This window comes from Rissa tridactyla, chromosome 10 (assembly GCF_028500815.1).
Source record: "Rissa tridactyla isolate bRisTri1 chromosome 10, bRisTri1.patW.cur.20221130, whole genome shotgun sequence".
NCBI lineage: Eukaryota > Metazoa > Chordata > Aves > Charadriiformes > Laridae > Rissa > Rissa tridactyla.
The window spans coordinates 20,573,638-20,594,197 of record NC_071475.1 but is presented as its reverse complement, the minus strand read 5'-3'; the positions used below and the strand labels follow the sequence as shown (position 1 = coordinate 20,594,197).

General features: G+C 38.0%; 1 protein-coding gene across 4 annotated transcripts in view; it reads right to left on the bottom strand.

The window, feature by feature from the left end:
- IARS1 (isoleucyl-tRNA synthetase 1) overlaps window positions 1-20,560 on the bottom strand; it is a 112,698-nt gene that overhangs the window by 72,923 nt on the left and 19,215 nt on the right. For all 4 annotated transcript variants that reach the window (XR_008468636.1, XM_054215755.1, XM_054215756.1 and 1 more), the window contains 7 exons: window positions 18,251-18,368; window positions 15,394-15,541; window positions 13,472-13,559; window positions 9,366-9,426; window positions 7,622-7,717; window positions 2,590-2,712; window positions 1,040-1,131 (listed from right to left, as the gene is read on the bottom strand). Coding sequence is in view for 3 of the 4 variants with exons in the window: in XM_054215755.1 (XP_054071730.1) it covers window positions 1,040-1,131; window positions 2,590-2,712; window positions 7,622-7,717; window positions 9,366-9,426; window positions 13,472-13,559; window positions 15,394-15,541; window positions 18,251-18,368 (726 nt within the window). In the remaining variant the exon portion in view is untranslated. The remainder of the gene's footprint in view (window positions 1-1,039; window positions 1,132-2,589; window positions 2,713-7,621; window positions 7,718-9,365; window positions 9,427-13,471; window positions 13,560-15,393; window positions 15,542-18,250; window positions 18,369-20,560) is intronic.

The window sequence follows — 20,560 nt, the reverse complement described above, 5'->3', positions numbered from 1 at the left end:
TCCCCTCCCACCCCCTCAATTTTGCAATAGCAACTGTATACACTTAAAACCAGAGAGGGCACTAATAAAAACATGCTTCCTTTCTACATTACATTTCTCTAGCTTGTATTTCTCATAGATGAAACTTCTTATGTTAGTTTACTATTCCGAAGGCCCATGAGACTTGCACATGGACTTCTCCTTCAACCTCTGCAAAATTCCCAGTCTGAGTAGGAAGATTCTTTCCAGGCCCCCGTGCTGAACCACCTTCCTGACATCCCACTGCTAGTCTTGAATTTCTAGTTGACAAAGCCAAACATTTCTAAGAAGTCCCCACAGATATTATACACACATCAACTGCTGTTTCTGATCAAAGCCATAACCAGTGTTTGGGAATTCCATTCAGGAATGACTGAGCAGAAAAACATATTTATGCATTACACTTACCATCCGCTACAGTGGATAAATGCTAACTTTGATTTTAATCAACGATACAGATGTTTCCACATTATAAGGAACCAGGTTCTACAAGACTCCAGAGAAGTAATTTTACAAGGTTAAAAAGAAGTAACTGTGATAACAGCTGTAATATAGCCATTTTATCCAAAACATGGAAAGTCTGAACACATTTAAAGACATTCTGCGATACGCTTATTTGGATACAATTCAAAAGGGTAACCAAAATGTCCCTTCTACTACTCAGTATTTAGCTGTTTAGAAAATAAGCTTTTTTTAGACTTATTGCAGCCATCTTCAAAAGGTAGTTAGCAGTACTATACGCAACACTGAAAAATGAGAATGTCAAACTACAAGAACACACCCGTAAAATCATAATAGAAAAAAATTTCAGCACTACACTTAAATTCATCAAATTTATGGCCAAAATTTGTAATTTATTTGATTACTAAACCAAAATTTGAGCTCTCCTAATATTCTTCATTCCTGTTACTTTTAGTCTTGTTGAAAAAATTAAGGAGGTCAAGAAAAGGGAAAAAATGAGACAAACCTTAAGAACTCAGTTCAAACCCTCTCTTAAAGCCATATGCACTTCCCTCCTTACCTCCAGCAGAAAGGATAGCTGTGCTTAAAACTACTGCTGTGAACCAGTCTGTCTTTCTCTTTCAGTAATTTAATGATGTTCTTATCTGCATCCTAAAAAGACAGAACAAAAAAAATTTTCCTTGGAATACAAATTTCACTATTTCAGTAAGCTACTACAGGATTTGTCTCCGACACCCAAATTAAGAAAACCCCTACAAATAATCCAGTATTTACACACACAAAAAATCCAACAAGCTTCTATGCAATTTATGCATTTACTGCAGAGGCACTATAAAACACTAAATTTGGAAAGCTAATTGCTCTCCAAATCCTGGTATACAGCATCAGTTTCTTTTTGTCCTTAACTCTGTTTCGACATACACATAACTATGTAAAAAATTCAAGTTTTCTGTAGCACTAATACAGGCCAGAACTCGTATTATTTAATATCTTAAATCTTTTCTTGAGTCTTCTGATTTTGTGGCAGGAAGCCACACAGTGCTTCTTACCTAAGATTTAAGCTTCACTACAACACATTCCTCTAACGTGACTACAGTTACAGAAATTGAAGCATCTTTTATAATACTTTACTAACTAAACAGGATTTATGTCCTAAGCTGGAAGTGAAAGTTGTACATTAATAATTGAAGACAATCTGCTGAACAAACAAGTGTCAACATGACATTAAGAAAGAAAAAAAATTACAAAGATTTATAATACAGAAATATTCATAAGCTAAGAATTCAGCATCGTAAGAATATTTGCCAAGAGCCTTAAGTTCAGACTCCTACCAGCAGAAAGATAAACATGTAGCCTCCAGTGTTCTCTTATTTGCCTTAATATATAGCAGCAAGCAATGATAGCTGCTTGAGTTTAAATGCAACACAAGATTTTCAAGTCTGTTTCAAGTAAATTGTATTTATAGAAACATGCTTTGCTATCAAACTGTACCAGCGGGAAACTGACTAAACCCAATTTGTTTTCTCAGCACATCCAATGAAAGAGGCACTCCTTTCTATGGCTTTGTGGCCGTAGCAATCTGGAGTTCCTGTGAACTCCTTTTACATGGATTCGCTTCCATCTATCGGCAAGTAAATTCACATTGCAACACATCCCACAAGTGGGGAAAAATGACTGGATTTCTCTCCTCTAAAAAGTCACATTATACTAACTGGCTGGTATAAACTTAATGACGACACCTGTGAATTCAAAAGTCATCCAGAGGTAAAGGGGGCCTCTGCACACTTGCTTAGAGACCACACAAATAACACTTCCCTGAGAAACAAGGGAAATGTGAGACTCTTTCTGCAATAGATGCAAACAGGAAATACTCCTCTTCCCCTTCACTACTAGAAACACAATATTACTTAGGTTTCAAATTCTTTATTTTTCAGATATTGTAATAAACAGTTGCAACATTATTGCAAATGTTAAAACACTTTTTTCCCCCCCACCAGCTACCAAAGATACATTGCAGACAAAGCCACTTAGGCAAAGAAAGTACACTTCTACCATATATAAAATTTATCTTGAACACAATAATAATTTACTTTCTCCAAGACCACTAACCTTCACGTACTGTCCAGCAAAGTCAGTCACTTCTGCTGTGAAGCAGCCTGATGCATCGACAGGACAAACAGGCACAGAATCTTTCTGAATAATATCAAAATCCATGCAGACTCTGTAATCATCCTACAAGAGAGACAAGTGCCAAGTTATAGAAATATAAAATACTGGCTAAAATATCCATCCCTAGAAAAAAGAAATTAAATAGAAAATGTGATGACTGGACAAGAATAGCAAAATAGTCATCCTTCACTAATCCCAAATATGCATAGGGAAAGATGTATTTTACAGGATGGCACTTTTATTCATCACAGAAATGATGATTTCTTCAGATTATAGGTATTTTCTCTCACCTAGTAGAGGGGATACGTGCATGAGCTTCTGTGCATATACATACACATATTTTATGTGTGTACGTACACACATACAAACATGTAGTCAAGAGCTTCAAGCTGCTGTTGTACAGCAAAGGAACTGACAACCGCTATGTCATGCCTTGTACCGGACAGACTTGTGTCTGTTTAGCACACAAGCCTGCATGGCATTTTTCAGAAGGCAGGTTGTTTTAATCTATCTAATTCTGGAACTCCACATAAGAAATCCCACTTTCTGAATGTCTTAATGATCCAAAGCCTTTAAATCTGTATTTCTCAATCTTTGTTGGCCTGTAGGCAACACTGCTGACCAAGAACCACACATGGACAATATCACAGTTTATTTTCCTGGCCAGCCTCCATTTAGATTTTTAATTTCCAGTAGCAGTAAGAAAAAAAAAATTAAGAAAAAGAGGGCCACTTCAGACATTCATGAACATAACTGAACAACAATGGTATCTTAGAAAAGACTAAAACAGAATTACTAGGGGAATAGAAAAGTTTGGATTTTCATTTCAAGAGTGAAGTCAAAGTAAGTCCATATCTTAACCAGTTGTCACTCCAGATTACCCACTTTCTTACCCTAAGGCCAGAGAACATTATTGTGGGTGGGAGGGAAGGGAGAAGGGGACAGCTGCAGTTCAGGCACCCGCAGCACATTCACAAATGAATCCTCAAAGAAAAAGGCCCCATCTAAGCCTGCATCAGGTCAGGTTGCTTTTTTTGAGTCCTAGAGGTTCTTGTATTGCTGCCCTCACGAAACTGGGGAAGCCACAGACTTCAGGAACAAAACCTGCAGTTTCGTGTAGCGTGACACACAACCTGCAGTGAGCCTGCCCACCAACGCTGGCAGCAGTTGAACTGTTAGCCTCCCCTGTGCTTAGACCTCATCTACCTTCCGTAAAACGCAGCGCTATTTCATAGGAGTTGCATTCTAAAGCAATTTTTCAGCCTTGACCAAGGAGACCACACCAGAAGCAAGTGTGTAAATAAGCAAGTGCTCCATAACTAGCTGAATTTTCCTTTCTTAGCTATAACCAACACAGGTGAGCCAACTTTGGAGTGACAAAGCAGGGTTCCCAGATCCTTTCTGTGGTCCTTACCCTGTACCTCAAACCCTACCCACTAGTCCCTGTAGCTACCAGCTCCCTCAAGCCAGATCTGGCAGATGTTGCTGGCTGATCCACAGCATATTTTACAATGATGAAACTCATTCATAGCAAGAGTGAAGTTGGCTACTTCACACACCACGGTATTACACATAGAAACAAAAAAACACTTCAGCTACAGCACTAGTTTACTACAGACCATAGTCTCTTTCCACTCTCCAGCAGCTGTGGACAGCCATCACGATTACTCAGCCTCCACTTGGTCAATCAGCTTCTTCAGTCAATAGATTAAGCGAGATAAACTCATTCTCAGCTGACCTTTCATCAACTATTATTGCTGAGATACAGCAAGCAGACTGCCGTGTTTAAAATGTAGGCCAGATGACAGAACTAACGTCAGCCCTGATTTGGCAGTGAATTGTAAAAGGCTTTGAAGCAGCAGCCAGCAAAGACTACAAAGCTTGGCACGCTCACAGCCTAGCTAAAACATAATAACAAACCTTCCACTTCACAAGCCCCAGGTCAAGAGGTGGTTCAGTTCGATTTGCATCGCTGATGCAGCCATTGATATATAAAGGCCTTTGCTATTTTGGTTTTCTACAGTTAGTTCCTTTCTTTTGAAGAACTAGAACTTGAATGTAAAAGCTTTCCAGGCTGACCTGCCGTTTGATTTAATGAAGATTTGCTTCAGTAACCACAACCCAAGAATATATTCAGGCACATACAGAAATCCACAAATGTTAAGCTCCACTGGAAAGCTAAGACAAATTTCAATTCTTGCCAGGAGAGAAGTCATAGTGTTCACTTTTGTACCCCTGCCACAATTAGATCTCTCGGAAGATTACAAACTAAAGTTAAAAACCACACACAAAACGAATGAAGCAGCAGCTATTAAGCAGCTCATTGATGAGAACTCAAAGCTCTTCTATCTGAAATTAAAAAAAAAAAAAAAAACACATCGAAAAACATGAAGTCAAAAGGTTCACCTTCAGCACCTGGTAACAAAAATCAAGTATACTTCTGCAATTTACTGAAAAGAAAGTGCAACAGTAACATATCTATGAAACTTCTGTGACTCAGTCTGAGCAGGCACTAGAAGTATAGGGCTTGTGTGCGAATTAAAATGTTACTAAAGCTTTTTAAGCTGACTGTAGATATGTGATGAAATGCCTGAGCAGCTGAATTTTAGTGTCATGTTAATCTGAAGGTACAATGAGTTGCCAGAGTTTTAATACAGGTCTGTCTTGTTCTGTGAGCTTTAATTTTGATTTCTTTTGAACTAAAATAACAGCGTGCTCTGATATTGTGTGGCAGCTTATATTTGGCAAAAGCATCACACAAGACAATGAAACTACAAATCCTGGAAGTAAATGAAGGTGAATTTTTACTTTAAATTTTGTGGGAGAAGGATGTATTTCTAAGCTACCAGCAATACAGATTATGTATCAGTAAGTAGAATTAAAATAAAAAAGACCAAACAAGCTTATTTTCTATCCCTATTTATCAAAGGGACTGACTTACATTGAGGGGAAGGGATACAGACAAGATGTGACACTTTCCATGAAGGACTGTGCTCTTTTTCTTCCCCTCTGACCCTCGCCTCCTGCTCCACTTACCCCGTTCCCCTTTCCTATTCATCTTCAACATGACAGTAAAGCAATTCGCAGGGAAGCCAATTAATTAGGAAGACAGTCCTGCCTAGAATCACTAGTTATCTCCCTTCTTTCACCTAAGCTTGTCTACTTAAAGGCAAACGTTTAATGCCAACACATGTAACGTTCACTATTCTACAGAGCCTACTGCACAATGATGAATTTCTGAACATAACCCAGGCGCCTTTGTGAGCCTTTCTGAACAAAAATAACCAGTGGGCTGTCAAAAGTGAACTTTTGAAAGAAAAAGGTAGCAGCATTAAGTGCAACATATGCTACGCATTTTCCTTCTAAAGGTCGCATATCCCATGCACTATAAAGTCAAGCTGCTCCTTAGCTAAAGAGTGCAAAGTTTTGTTTGTGATGTTAGTGTACTTTTTCCTCACATAAATAGTTTATGCATTTTTTTTTTCTTTGCAATGCATTTAACTGATACCCTCATGTTATTTTTAAAAAACAGTTATAAAGATAATTGCTGGCTTCCCAGGAGAGAGAGAGAAAAGATTTTTTTTCTCCACTGTGTTTGCACACATCTCTGTGGGCTTGTAACAAAATCAAATATGAGAGGGCAGATAATCCTTGCTCTAACTGGCCAGCCAGGCTTTCCAACAAGCTGTTTCCAACAACTAAACTGTATTGTGCAAACACACAAGAAAAGAATACAGCAGCCAAGAAGTTTCTTTCAGAGCTCCTTCTCTATTCTCTTCCTTTACTCCACCTCCTACAGCAAGAGCTCCTGCCCTAAAACCAAGACTGCTCCCTCACCCCTCAGTCAACTCCTTGCAAGATTCAGCTACAGGGGAATATCTGAGGCGCAAACAGTGTGATAGGCTTCAGATGTCTTAAGACACTTTACCAATCACCATAAGTTTCTTTATTAACTAATAACATACAGCCCAGTCTGATTTTCTTTATTCACAGCCGTATTAAGCTGGGACATCTTTTCTTATCAATGTTCATCCTGACCAGGGAAACACCACCACAATGGATACACCCTTCAGAAAAATGCTGAGGGGGGGGGGGGGGGCGGACGGGGCGGACGGGACGGGACACAGAAGGGGACAGAAAACAGAAAAGGATGAGACATTTCACATGAATACAAAGAGGCCTATTACTAATGCCAACAGTTTCTGGAAATGATGATAGAGCTCATGGTCCAGGGATTGCTAATTGCTAGGCATTGGCAGCTCTATTGCAAGTTTTTTGACAGCATCTTTGGATAATGGCTGAAGACAGGACACTATACAAAAAGGACAATGAATCTAAACTAGTGCATTTAATTCATGCATCTAAAAACTGAAATGATGAAATCCATGAAAAAATTATCCCTCTTAACCTTCAGAAGAATAGACTGAGGGAAAGGACAATAAAGACAAAAAAAAGAACAGAGTGCAACAAAATCCTTTCACACCGAGGGATAAATTCTCAATACAAAACCAGTTAAAGCATTTTTTCATTCTCTAAAAGCCCAATGAGTAAGGAAATTGAAACGCTGAAGAGGGGCGGTGTGCTGAGCAGAACTGGTGTTACCGTCCAAAATTATCACTTAGCAAAGCCAGTTTTGACTATCAGTGCAACAGATCATTTCTTCTCCAAGCTGTAAATTTAGACTTTGAGAAATGCCAAGATCAACGACACCCAGAAGATACAGTTCACTTCACATACCACACAATAACCAAATCAAGGGACACCTAAAATCTGCAGTCTAGTACACAAAGAGCACCAGTGAATGACCGAACTCATTAGAATACGATGCTACACTGTATTCTCACGTTTTTAAGTAGCAAATGAGAGGATTGTTTAATATCATAGTCACCCTGACAGGCAGTCCCCAGTAGCTGGAAAGCCAAGCAGCGTGTGTAGGAAGAAAACGAACATTAGACATGTAGTTCATACTCACTGCACCAAAATAGGGGGCCTGATGTACAACACCTGTGCCTTCCTCCTCCTTCACGTAACTGTCTACTACCACAGCAAAGGCACCTTTATCTTTGCACTGTAACACAAAAATATGTTTTTCATATATATATGTATACATATATATAGCAAAACAGAATTCTTAAGAACATGGAAGAGCCACCAGCCACCTGCAGGAGTAAAGAACTCCATCAAAAATAAGTGACACAGTAAAACGTGACATTCCTAACATTATTTAGTCATTTCCCATAGCTAAGGCACTGAGGCTATATACCCCATTTAAACAGTGTCAAATGTGATTAAATCTAAGACCTCTCCAGAAGGCCTCATAGTCAATTCTCTTCAAGCCACAGACATTCGCACAGTTCTGTGCTTAACAAACTACAAATCAATACACTCCTGTAAGTGAGGATACAGTCAAGAAAGCTACAGGGATTCTACGTACAGAAGTCTCCCTGCATTTCTGTATGCCCACTGTACCTTCTAATTTAAAAAGTTCGCTTTTATAGTAGTGTATTTTCTTTATTTCCTCCAGAGTGTGAGAAGGTGCTAAGCATCAACTAAAAAAAAAAACCAAAGAAAAAACCAAAAAACCAAACAACCAAACACTTAAAAAAAAACCCACAAAAAAACCCAGAAAAAATTGCCAAGAAAGGAACAGACAAATTTCAGTGTGTTCAGTATGCAGATAATGAAAAACAAAGAGCTATTTTCTATTCCTTAATACAAAAGCAGTAAAAAAAATTACTGCAGTCACAGCTGAATGAAATATGTTACAAAATATTAGGTTTGGCTTGTTCTGAAGAGGGATATTTTGAGATAAGACATCCATTCTAAAAAAAACCAAACCGGTAGATGCCCATCTGCTCCTCAGAAGTACAGCAGGACTCAAAAAATTTATCTGTTCCAAACCTCTACATCTGCAGTCCCGTTTTTCAGATTCAACCATGACCTTTCTCTAGAAATAACAGGTCCTGCTCTCTACAGAGGTTTTCTCACCTTTGCTGATTTCAGCCCATGCTTCAGAACAGATAGTAGTCACAAACGACCAAATCACTTACACAAGTTAACAGCTGCTTCTCCAGCAGTACTGTAATCCACTTCGAATCTTTGAAAAATGTATCCATTTTAAATCAGAATTACATTTTTAAAATGTAGAAATTCTCTACCCCCTCTCTTATTGCCATATATTCTATTATCGTCTGCAGTGCTGTTAACTACATTAGACCTATGCAGTGCTTAAATGCTGCACAGGAGGACACCCATAAAAACAGATATATCCGTAGTTATTTTAGTAAAGACTTTTAACGCTTCAATGGAAAACACTACACGTCTGCAATTGTTATCCACAGCCAAAGTCATTCTCTTGTGAATAGAAAATTTGTGGACTTAACGGGCAGACAACAGAAGCTCGCCAGATGAAAAGATGAGAGAAACTGCCTATGTATTAATGTGAACTGGAAGTTTCTCTGCAATCTGAAGTCAAAGGACTGTTTATCACTGAGTTCTCACTCTGGGTGTATTTAAAACTTAAGGGAAAAACAAAACCCACAAAAAAAGTCAACCTTCTGTTTTTCAACCTTTCACTAGGATTTTGAACTCCTTTAATACAACATGGGGTTTGTTATTAGGACACAAGACTTTTATAATATAAACGAGGAATACTGTGAATTGTTTTTACATTTGTCTTTGCATCCTGTATCGAACACCAAACTTGTTCATCTTACCTGAATAAAATATTCAAAAAGTGGTTTATATTTCTTGCCTTTAAGAGCAATGCCAGGAAACCTGAGGAGAAAGATTTGCACGAACACAAATTAACAACTTGAAATTTCCTTTTTCCCCACCCCCAACAGAATTTGACTTTTTAAGGTGAAGAAGAAAGTATTTTCTCCATAGCTTGCTTCCCACTTCTACACTACTTTGGCAATTTGGACTTTGGGTCAAAAACCGTAACACGTCTTAATGCACCTCTGCTAACAGTCAACAGGTACACTTGTATTAGATGGCCTTTCAATCAAGCAATCATTGTAAATGAATGAAGGTATTAAGCATTAATAACAGTATTTCTGGTAAAGCCCTATAGCTCAGCTCGTTCAGCAGAACTAAATAAGCACTGATCCAAACCACCTGAAAGTTATATGCATGGAAGATTGTGATACAGGATACTGCAGCATTTAAAGCTCAGATGCCTCATTTCTTTTCCTGAAACTAAGCCTCCAAGCTCTCCACGGGCATCTCAGAGAAAGATCCAACACAGCCAGGACTGCCTGTGGAACCAACTGAGCCAGACAAGAAATGCAAGACAGAGACAGAGCCTGTAAATCTGGCTGTCTTCAGGCTTCTAACGATAATCAACACAGATGGTGATTAGGTTGGGATTCACTGCTCAGAACTCTCCTCAAAATGAAATCTTACATTTCAGTTAAAACACAACTTCTTCATTTAATAGACGGGATAGCTCTCTGAATGTGTCACGGCTGTGGTCTTTCCCTATACTCTTCTCGATCCACATCTCCCAAAACAATGGTCAAACCATAAAACATTTGACTACTTCAAAGTGGGGAACTCTACAAAGCTGTTTCATTGTACAAGAAGGAACTTAAGCAGTATTTAATGCTAAGTTAAAGAGCATGACTCCTCAGCTCTGCATACATAATATCCACTAGGAAAATGGGAAATTTCTATTTTAAGCCACAGCTTCACGGATGGTTTATATATTTTATATTACAAAGAGCCTTAGGAATGTTTGAGGTGCTTAATCGTGATCAGATGAGAGAAAAGCATCCTAGTGCTCAGCCACACAGATGTGGGAATGCTCAGACACAGAACGTGAAGCACTAGAACTGGCTTAAAAAAAAAAGTTAAATTCTTATTTAACACAAGTGAAAGGTAATGCGTGTGGACCACATTCCTGATTTTCTCTTTTGAGATCTGAAATATTTTGTTTATCAGTCATGAACTTCAACCTGAAAATTTATACAGTGCTGCATTCTTATGACCTAAGTTATAGTAATAACAAACTCATTTAAAATCACTATAGCAATCCTTCACTCTCAAGAGGTCAGAAATCTTTGTTGGATTCTCTAGAATCCAAAAAGAGACAACAGTGGAAAACAGTGTAAAGAAGCTTTAATATGCAATTAGACTGAAATGTAACAGAAAGGAAAGAAAATCCTCATCAATAACTTCATATCTGCCACTGCTAAATAAAATGATAAGCCGCTGAAAGTGGGGTAATATAGCGAGACATTTGTGCAAAGCTGCAGCAAGTAAGTATTCTGATAAAGATGGTAGCCATCTCATCAGTGAAACAAAGAAGAAGTTTTCCCATTTGCTCTCACACAAAAACCTACCATCTGCACCTGGGAGGAAAAGGGAGAGAAAAGTCAGGTTTGGGGAGGGGAGGAGAAGGCTGAGAGTACTCAGAAGTTCAGATGACTTCAGATACAGAAAACGTTCAATAAGATCATTCCGCCTGCCACCTGGTATACAGCAAGTGTCACGATTTTCTCCCTTGAGGGCCTAACTGTCTGGGGATTCAAAAGTGAGCTAAAGAAAGAAAAGAGTTAATAGTAGAAATGGGAAAGTTCATTTTCATGAACTTATATACTTATAGATATAAATCTTTAGAAGATACATTCAACTACCAGCTACCTCTTAATTGTCTTGCATTCCACATTTGAGAGAACTAATTTATTACATAACATAAAAATTGGAGCATGACCAAAAAAAGTCAGCTTAAGACCACAGCACTAATACAGAAAGAAGAAAAATATACCACTGCAATGAGAATAGAAATTGCTAGCAGCCTTGTGTATAGGCACAGAGATGCAAAAAAAAAAAAAAATCAAATCAAGTATTAGAGGGGAAAATAAGCAACGACAACTGAAACCTGTGTATGATTGTCCTCAAGAGCAGGTACTTCACAGTTTTGATAAAAACACCACACCAAAAAAGGCTGAAATGTTCAGTGCCTTCCTGGATACAGAATGACTGCAACCAGACTGAAATTAAATTTGTAGTATTCCATTAAAGGAAGAATTTGGAACTAACAGACAACAGATCAACAAGTATTAATACATCTACCTTGCTTATGTTTTTTTAAGTCTAAAGAACATGCATTAAAAATTATTTAAGAAAATAGAGTGGTTTTGGTAGAAGGCTTAGTTTTTAGACACTGAAGAAGTTGCAAGAGACTGGAAAGCAAGACAGTACCTATATATCAAGAGAGAAATGGAGTACTGATGGATCTGAAAACCAGTCAGGTAAGCATAACAACCCGACTCAACCTTAAGTAATTGAATAGTTTTTAAGAAGTGACATGCTAAAGAACATACAATATGAGTTCATCAAGAACAAGTTACACCAAGCCAATTACTTCTTTTTAGGCAGACTACCTAGCTTAGATAGCAAGCAGAGAGATTTAAGTCTTACTGGCAGTAAGACCTTTGACACTTTGCCATGTCATTCTGACAGACGCAAATGTTTTAACTGGGTGACTCTACATTTACACAGATGCACAACCGCTGTGAGAAAAAAAGTTACTGTTAATTCAATATCAGACTGAAAGAAAATTTCCAGTGGTATCCTGGCAGAGACTATCGTAACTCCAACACTACTCAATGGTTTTACTGGTGACTCCGAAGGAGGAAAAAAAATCTGGAGATCAGAAGTTCTGTCAACCCTGAAGAATGAGAGCACTGAAAATCATCTTTATAAATTGAGTACCAGCTTAAATTGCTATAGAGTAAGTGATCAATGAAGAGAATTCAGTTAGGGGGTTGGGTGTATGAAATCAATGCAGAAATACAAACTAAGAATCACTCAACTGTCACAGTATGAGGCAGCAGAGCAGACAACATCTTTAGCAAACATTCCAGCTCTATATTCCCCTAATTCAATGACTCCATGTAATTGCTTAGCTGAAAGAATCTGTATCCTCCTTTTTAAAAGTGTTTTTTACATGCAAAGCTTTTTTATATAAATGTTTTTTACGTGCAAAACTGATGCCAGTGAAGAAGGGTTGTTATTCTCAAAAAATTTTCTAGTCTGATTTTTTTTCTTTTATTGTGGTTTTGTGTTGTGTGGGGTTTCATTGTGTTGTTTTGTTTGCTTGTGTGTTGGGTTGGTTTGGTTTTTTTTACCCACTGCACAGGACTGAATAAAGTGAGCAAATAAATACTTGTTATATTTTATCTCTTTAACAGGTTGATGTCATGTACAAAAGATTTAAGAGAAGCCAAGCTACTTATTTTGTCTAAGAGAACCACAGAATTTAATACCTGCATCCCCTATCCAGTCTAACTTATTAAATAACTCATAGTTTTTCACTGAACTGAGATGAAGAAGCAGTCTTCAGAAAACATAACTGCCACTGACTACGTAACTTAGGTAGACCATCCTAAGGAAGCAGTATTTACTTGCTAAAGACAATGGTTTTGCTTTTGCCCATTTGCCTTTAAATATTGACATAAAGTTTAGAAAGTGTTCAGCATTTGGACAATCTCCAGGGGTTTTTGAGACTTTTAAATTAGTCTTCCTAAGGAAATACACAGGAAAAGGAAAAACTCAGGAACTGGTTTTTTTCCCCCCACCGCAATACAATGATCCAGTGAAACTTTTCTTCTATTTGTAGCTTCATGTACAAGACCAATTTGTCCTAGTAAGTTTCAATCTTTTTTATAGATTTTTGCAAGATATACACAAAAATTATCATCATGAAGGGAAACACATCTTTAGATAACTGCAAAATCCAACTTCTGGATACGTTTAACTCCTGATCTATAAAAATACTGGAAGTTAACAAGTGTGTAATAATTTATGTACTTGCCTGTCAAGTATCTCATATTCACTGTCAGATTTGTACAGTGCTATCAGCCTGGATTCCATCAAAATGTAAATCTTTCCTGTGGCATTATCTAGGATATAAAATAAAACAAAAAGTTACATAAATCTCAATTTAATACCCTCATTTGTACCATTACAAAACCTTTTGATTTATGCAGGATGGTATCATATCAGCTATCAAACTGCCCAGAATAATCCTGCTGATCGACCACTAGTTTCCAGCTAGTTCTTCCCGCTACAGCCACTCAATGAACACTTTTCAAAAGTTAAGTTTATCAGCAACCACTGGATTAAACCCAAGTCCAGTGATTTTCAGTGGGGTTTTTTGTCCCAAGAGACAGAAATACCCTACCTTGTCTATCATCATTGTGCCAAAGAAAAGCAATTGAAAAGTTTCAGTATATGTAACTGAAACAGAGGGAAACAATTGGAAGATGGAGGATTACTACATAAAATCAATATTATTAAGTTGACATCAGGGGTAATGATTGCATTTTATGCCGCCTTTCTCAGAATAACTACTCCAATCAATTTTATGCTTGGATTTCTTTTTAAAGGAAGTAAATACAAATAAAAAGTGAAATGTTACGAAGGAAACCCATTTTCTCCCCGCAAATAACCCCAATCTCTTAATTTCAATGACCAGTTTTATTAAAACTACCACCCTACCAACTTAAGTCGGGGTCATTATCCCACCAGCAGTCAGAAGACTAAAGACACCCAAACCTAACAACTCAGCATCGCAGGCAGGTGTAGGTGTTATTTCTGAAAGTATTCAATAACTTTTTGAGATGACCAAATTTATGTTAAGACTTTTGAAAACTGAAACATATTTAGTTCTCTCTTAAAACAAAGAAAACCAAAACACCTGGAGTTCACTGTAAAGGCCTCTGCAACTTTTCAAGTTTAACATCACTTTAGGCACGCATTAGATTCATGTGGTTATGTTGGAACTTGAACTTATATCTTTGGGATTTTTTTTACTCCAGATTAAATGCCATCATTAATTTGACTACCTCTTCCCCTCCCCCCTTTTTTTTTTTTAAAGTACACTGAAAAGTCAGAAAAGGTGAGCAGTTTGGGAGAACCCAAAAATAGCAATGCAAGTATTTTTATCCAAATTCTCGCTTACGTTTTTATTTAACTAAAAGGGAGGTTATAGATCAAGATATAATTAAAGAGGACTGCGTTTCAAGAATAAAACAAATTCCTTTCCCAAGTGAAAAGGGAGACACATCATAGCATACTCCGCTACCAACTGAAAAAAATAATGGAACTGCAAACCCTGGAAAACTCCTTGAAGCAGGAATGAGAAAAGCAACAGTCTATGTTGTTTAGGCACCCTACAAGGTCTGTTGCATACAATTCCTGAGCTGCTGGATGCTCTAATGAAAGAGATTACCTTATACTACAACTTGTTCAGTCAGGCACAACCAACTGGTCAAGAAGTAAGCTAAGGCACTTGGTCAAACGTACTTTTACATTGGAAACCACAGCATGTACCTTGCCTTACATTTGTGCTAAAAAAACCCCACACTTCAGTCAGGTTGAGACTAGCACGAGACATCTTGGGTCTGTTATCGGTTAAGGGTGTGTGTCTCAAATACAGTGTGACTTTAGGGAGACAGATAAAACATTTGGTCTTGTTCTGTATTTCAGCTATCGATATTTTTTAGGAAATAGTCCTCACAATGCATGTAAAATAAAAAGAGCACCAGCAGTTGGAAACCACCAGCTACATGGGAAGTAAATCTCATCCTTCCAAATAACACTGATCCAACCCCAGCAAAGTACTACAAATTTAGCATAAATTTAGCACAAATTTATCATAGAAAATACAAGTACATATTCACAGGCACTGAAGAAAGAAGTGTTCATTGTATGTCACCTTCAGTTAACACTTGCCTCTCAATTTCACATATTGCAATTCTGGATTAACGCAGAGGGCCAAATTACTAGGCAAGGTCCAAGGAGTAGTGGTCCAAGCAACAAGAGAAACACTTGCATCTTCATCCAGTGGGAAGCTCACAATCACTGACGGATCTTGAACATCCTTAAAAACAAGATAAAGTCAAAGGGGGGAAATGAGAGGAGGGAAAAAGGTGTACTGCAGGTATTAGTGAGAAAATACAAATCTAAGAAGTAGTAACTATTACTGCCATCCACCAAAACCTGTCTCGCAACTTGCCTAATTCGTCACTGTAGTGGCAGAAGGTGAAGTGGCAGCATAAGAAAGTCTGAAGAGAACACCAGTCACAACATTTCTCCACATCAGTGTAAGCTGCCAACCCAACAAGGCCACAAGGTTAAAAATGAAGATTAGCAGTGAGATTTTGGGAATTAGCTGCCAAAACACCAAAGAGAGCTGAGTGTCAGTTCCTTCAGGTACCTCTTATAATCCCATTTTAAAAGTTTATAATCAATCTCAACTGTCAAGAAAGTCAGCAGTTTCTCCGATACTGCTACAGAAAGCCTTTTCCCACCTTTTCCTCTAGAGTCAGGGAGTAGGAAGAATAGCCATTGCTTAAGAAGATGCAATCTCTTATTAAGAAGCTGTTGTTAACAAGAGAAAAAAGTCCGGGGTACTAAGAAACAAGAGTATGTCACTATTCAATAGTAAAAAAATATGAGGGAAGATGACCTTTGTCAGCTACTCTACATGAAACTTCGCCTCCAAATGAGTCGAAAGAATCCCCTGAAAACAAGTTTTTCTTTCAGACAAGCACAATCCTATTCAGTCACTTCACGTATTATGAAAACCAGATTGAAAAAACCCTAAATCTAGTCTCGCAAATATGAAATTTTCACTATTAATTTTAAGTGCCAAATAAAAACAGGTGCCATGCATCTAAACCCTAAACACAGGAATAGGTCCTGTCCCCTCATCACATCTAGCGCAAGGCACTCTGGTTTCCATCCAGCATCATGGAACAGTTAATGGCGTCATGGGACAGGCAGCTATTTATGTCTGAGCTAAGGGCTGCTCCAGAGGGAATGTTCTGTGAACATCTGGTGCAGTCAACAGTAAAACATAAATATTACATAACTCTGGAGCCGTGCTCAGTGCCAAGCAAAGATCGAGCCATCGCTACAGTTCTGTCTCTACCAATTGTTAAACAACACTGTAGGCTATTCACTTCGTTTTCTGAAGCACGAAGTTCACCAAGTAGATAAAAAACAACTGGCAAGCCATAAAAAAAAATAGCATCCAGGCTGCCAAGTAATGGCATTGTATAATGTTTTATCTGTTCACAAAATTATGCCTGCTTTCATCTGAAGCCAACACTTCTTCAGTTAAATGTAATACAAGCTGCTGACATAGTTTACTCAAGTGCACATTAGACAACTAACTCAGTTTCTAAACATGCTTCTTGTGTCCTGATTCTCACAGGATCGATAAATGGAAGCCAAAGCGTCTTTCCACAGTGAGAAAGATAACAGCTGCCTTACACCCAGAAATGACTGGTCTCACCAAGAACAAATTGTGTCAGCTTACAGACCCTTTGACATTTCAGTCTTCAAAATACCACCTCTAGCAGACAAAAAAAAAAAAAATATTTGTGCACAAAGCAGCAGAGCAGCACACCCCACACACACTCTATTGGTTCTAGGGTAAGAAATCACATCTAAATATTTCATTAAGACTTCAGAAAAGAAAAGAGTTTTGTGCACACACACACAAAAAACCCCAAGAACAAAATAGTCTTTTTTCTAAAGAAAGCTCATTAATCTGAGCCTATATGAAGTGTCAGTTAGTAAGTATGAGCAAAGTAATTGTTGCAGTTGTCAGACAGCCACAGATACTGAGGTATCTTTGCAGGTCTCACTTTCTTAAATCACATAACCCTTATTCTTCCGTATGGTCAAATACCCCTCAGCAATACTAAAAACTCTAATATCGGTGGACTGCATTGTACTACAAATCTATCTAAACATTTGTTTTGAAAACACTACTTTTGGCCAACAAATTGGCCTTTTTTAAGCAAGATGTAAAAGAGACCAGGTGTACAATTTGTGCCAGCTCTCTGCTGTAACAACATAAGTGAAAGATTTACAATATAAGGATGTGGAGGCCTGGGTGGGGATTGGAAAGGATGGAAATGTCCACAAACTAACATGAAATTTGGAAAACTGGCACACAGGTTCTGCCTTCACATATGTGAACATACGTTTGTTGCAAATGAGAAGCTGCGCCTACTATATCTAGCCACACATTTCTAAAGGAACATCTTATAAAACATAGCGCACCATACATTATATTAGGTAACACATTTCCTGGAATGCCTCAATCTAAACTAATGATTCTTAGAAGAGCTAAAATCCTACTGCCCTTCAATCAAACATGGTCTTTTGACAATTCTTACTAATCCCCTCACAGAAGATTTCAACTCTGTCAAGGACCTTCCTCTTTTCAGATCTGCACAGATAGGGACAGCTGCCACTATCCTCTAAGTACTTACCATAAAAACCCAACACAGGGCAATACTCATCATGAGAGCCCACAGAATGAGAGTAGTTTACCAGAATAAAACAAAGTATGTACTTTATATGCCTGTGAGTATTAAGAACAAGGAAAGAAGAAGAACAGGGAAGAAGGCTGAGATCAAATGATCCAAACAAATATGGCATACTGTATTTTTCTAAGAGCGTAGTAATATGCTTACCTACCATCAAGCAAAAAATACTGAAGCTTTCCAAATCCAAATTGAAGACAATAGAGAAATCCGATTGCAACCTATAATGTAGACATATACTGACTTACCTTGTAATTCTGATGGGATTCAAAGTTTGAGAGTGGAGTGTTGCACGCAGTTGAAAAAGGCATGACCTTAACACCTCTATACACCAGTCCTTTGTCATACAGTTGCTTGAAAACCCACCTGGAAGTAAACAAGGAACATGGAAAAAGCACTTTGTGTTTCAAATTCAGTAAATCAACTGCAAAATGGGATTCTGCTCTAGCAGGATTGCTGTTCTGAATTACACCTTTTTTAAACAATCAATTATCAACTACAGACAATATTTGCAAGTCAAAAGGAAAGAGGTAAATTGATTGCAACTATATTTCTGACTGATTTTTAGCTTTGGCTGATTCTACTGGCTTGACTTTCCATGCACTGACTGCACAGCACATTGTATTTGGATGAAACACAAATTTGTATTGCTGATTAATCTTTATCAAACTTCTTGAATACAAAGACCACCTGAAATCTGAACTATCAACAAGGCTGAAATCAGTCATAATTTAGAAAGACGACGTGTAGTGACACGGCTGCTCGCTTGTCACATGATCTTAAGCACCTACTACTGCAACCAGTGCTATAGAAGAGAGACCGGTACAAGTTAGATACCTGTAACCACCCCAAGTAAATCCTGACAACCTGAGGAGCATTTTTCACAAGAGGGCACAGCTAACCATGCAAAGTAATGAACTCAGTTTTATGGTCCCACAATTTACATTAATGTTCTCCTTTATTAGCTCATCTCACTCTGGACTCAGTTCCTGTCCAAGATGACAGTCTCACATCAAGCTTTAACTCTGCTTATGAAATCTTCAATTACAGCCTGTAGCATATTTGGATCCTTACATCTTCTTGAAATAATCAAGAGAGCACTTAATATTACAATATAAGAAATTGAGTCAACGCTCAACGAAAGCTGGGAGAGAAATATACTTCACGTAGCAACTCATCAAGTGTCCACATGATGGACAAACCCCCACATTTCTCTGTATCTGAATACTGCAGGGTTTGCTACAGGATCATCAACATTTATCAGCTTCTCAGGTCTCACTGACTTGCACGCTTAGTGGGATAGTCTGCACGTTGGCTACCTGCAGAAGATGGCAAGCCTGAAGTAATCGTGCCAAATTCAACTTAAGAATCAGTTTCTGCAGTGTCCGGTCATTTCAAATTCCACATCCAAATTGTTAAACACTGCTGACTTTAAAAACTTCTTTACTCAAAGTATGTTTTCTAATGATCCTGATCACTTTTCTGGGTTCCTTTCCAGATAAATAGCTCATTGCTAAGCAACCAACCCCATCCTGGCAAGCAGCACTTTTTCCAGCAGGCTGTCATTTTGTGCTTGAGAATCTGGACCTGTATTTAAGTCAGTGTCTTGCCTTCTATGTTTGAAATCCTAATCTTCACGACAAAAATGCAAGCAGATTATTGCAGTGATTTCCATCTGCAGCCTGAAACAAGAACATCAAAAGATATGCACTGGCTTGTCCTGAAGTCATACGGTAACTTAATCAGAATAATTATTATCCCTGCAGATTAGACAGTTGGAGAAAATACAGGCTGTCATATAGAGAAGACACGCAGTTCACTCAGATTCATCCATGGGCCTCTATTAAAAGTCCAGCATTTCCTATCAGTAGTCACTAACACGATAAAAATCAAATAATCTGACCTCTAAGATGGACAAAGGCTTACAGACCCTCAGCAGCATCAATTTCTGCCACAGAGGAGCCAAACCCAGATGTCCTTCAGAGCTGTGCGCTCCAACAAAGGTATACCTTACATACATAATTCAAAAGTAACTTCGTTAAAGTAATAAATGTCACCCACAGGCAAGCTGTGGCTGCCTGACCCCTAACCCAAATTCAAAACATAACAGTGAGTGCATCTGTTTTACAACAGAAACTGTATCAACTTGCATAAATGTAAATCAGTCTTTTATAAAAATGATTTGTGAATATAGTTTCATCAACTTTCAGCATATAAATTTGAGCTGGCTAATTGCAGAAGTTTTCATGCAAGTTAAAAAAATTTCAAATGTATGCTTACCAGCTCAGAGCATAATTAATGCAGACTGTGACAAGTGACAGCACTTATACTGAAGGTGTTCTACGTGCCTTTCAAAAACAGTTAACTAAAATATCTATAGAAAAAAAAGCTCCACTTTATCTCTACTCTCTAAAGAACACTGCCTACTAACAGCATAGAAGAAAACTCCTCAGAGAAACACTGCATATTTAATTCAGCTGTAAATATAACTGTAAACCTCAGGAAAGGTGAACGCTAGATGGAGCTGCCAAGTTAAAAATCCAAGCCAGCATCTCCCT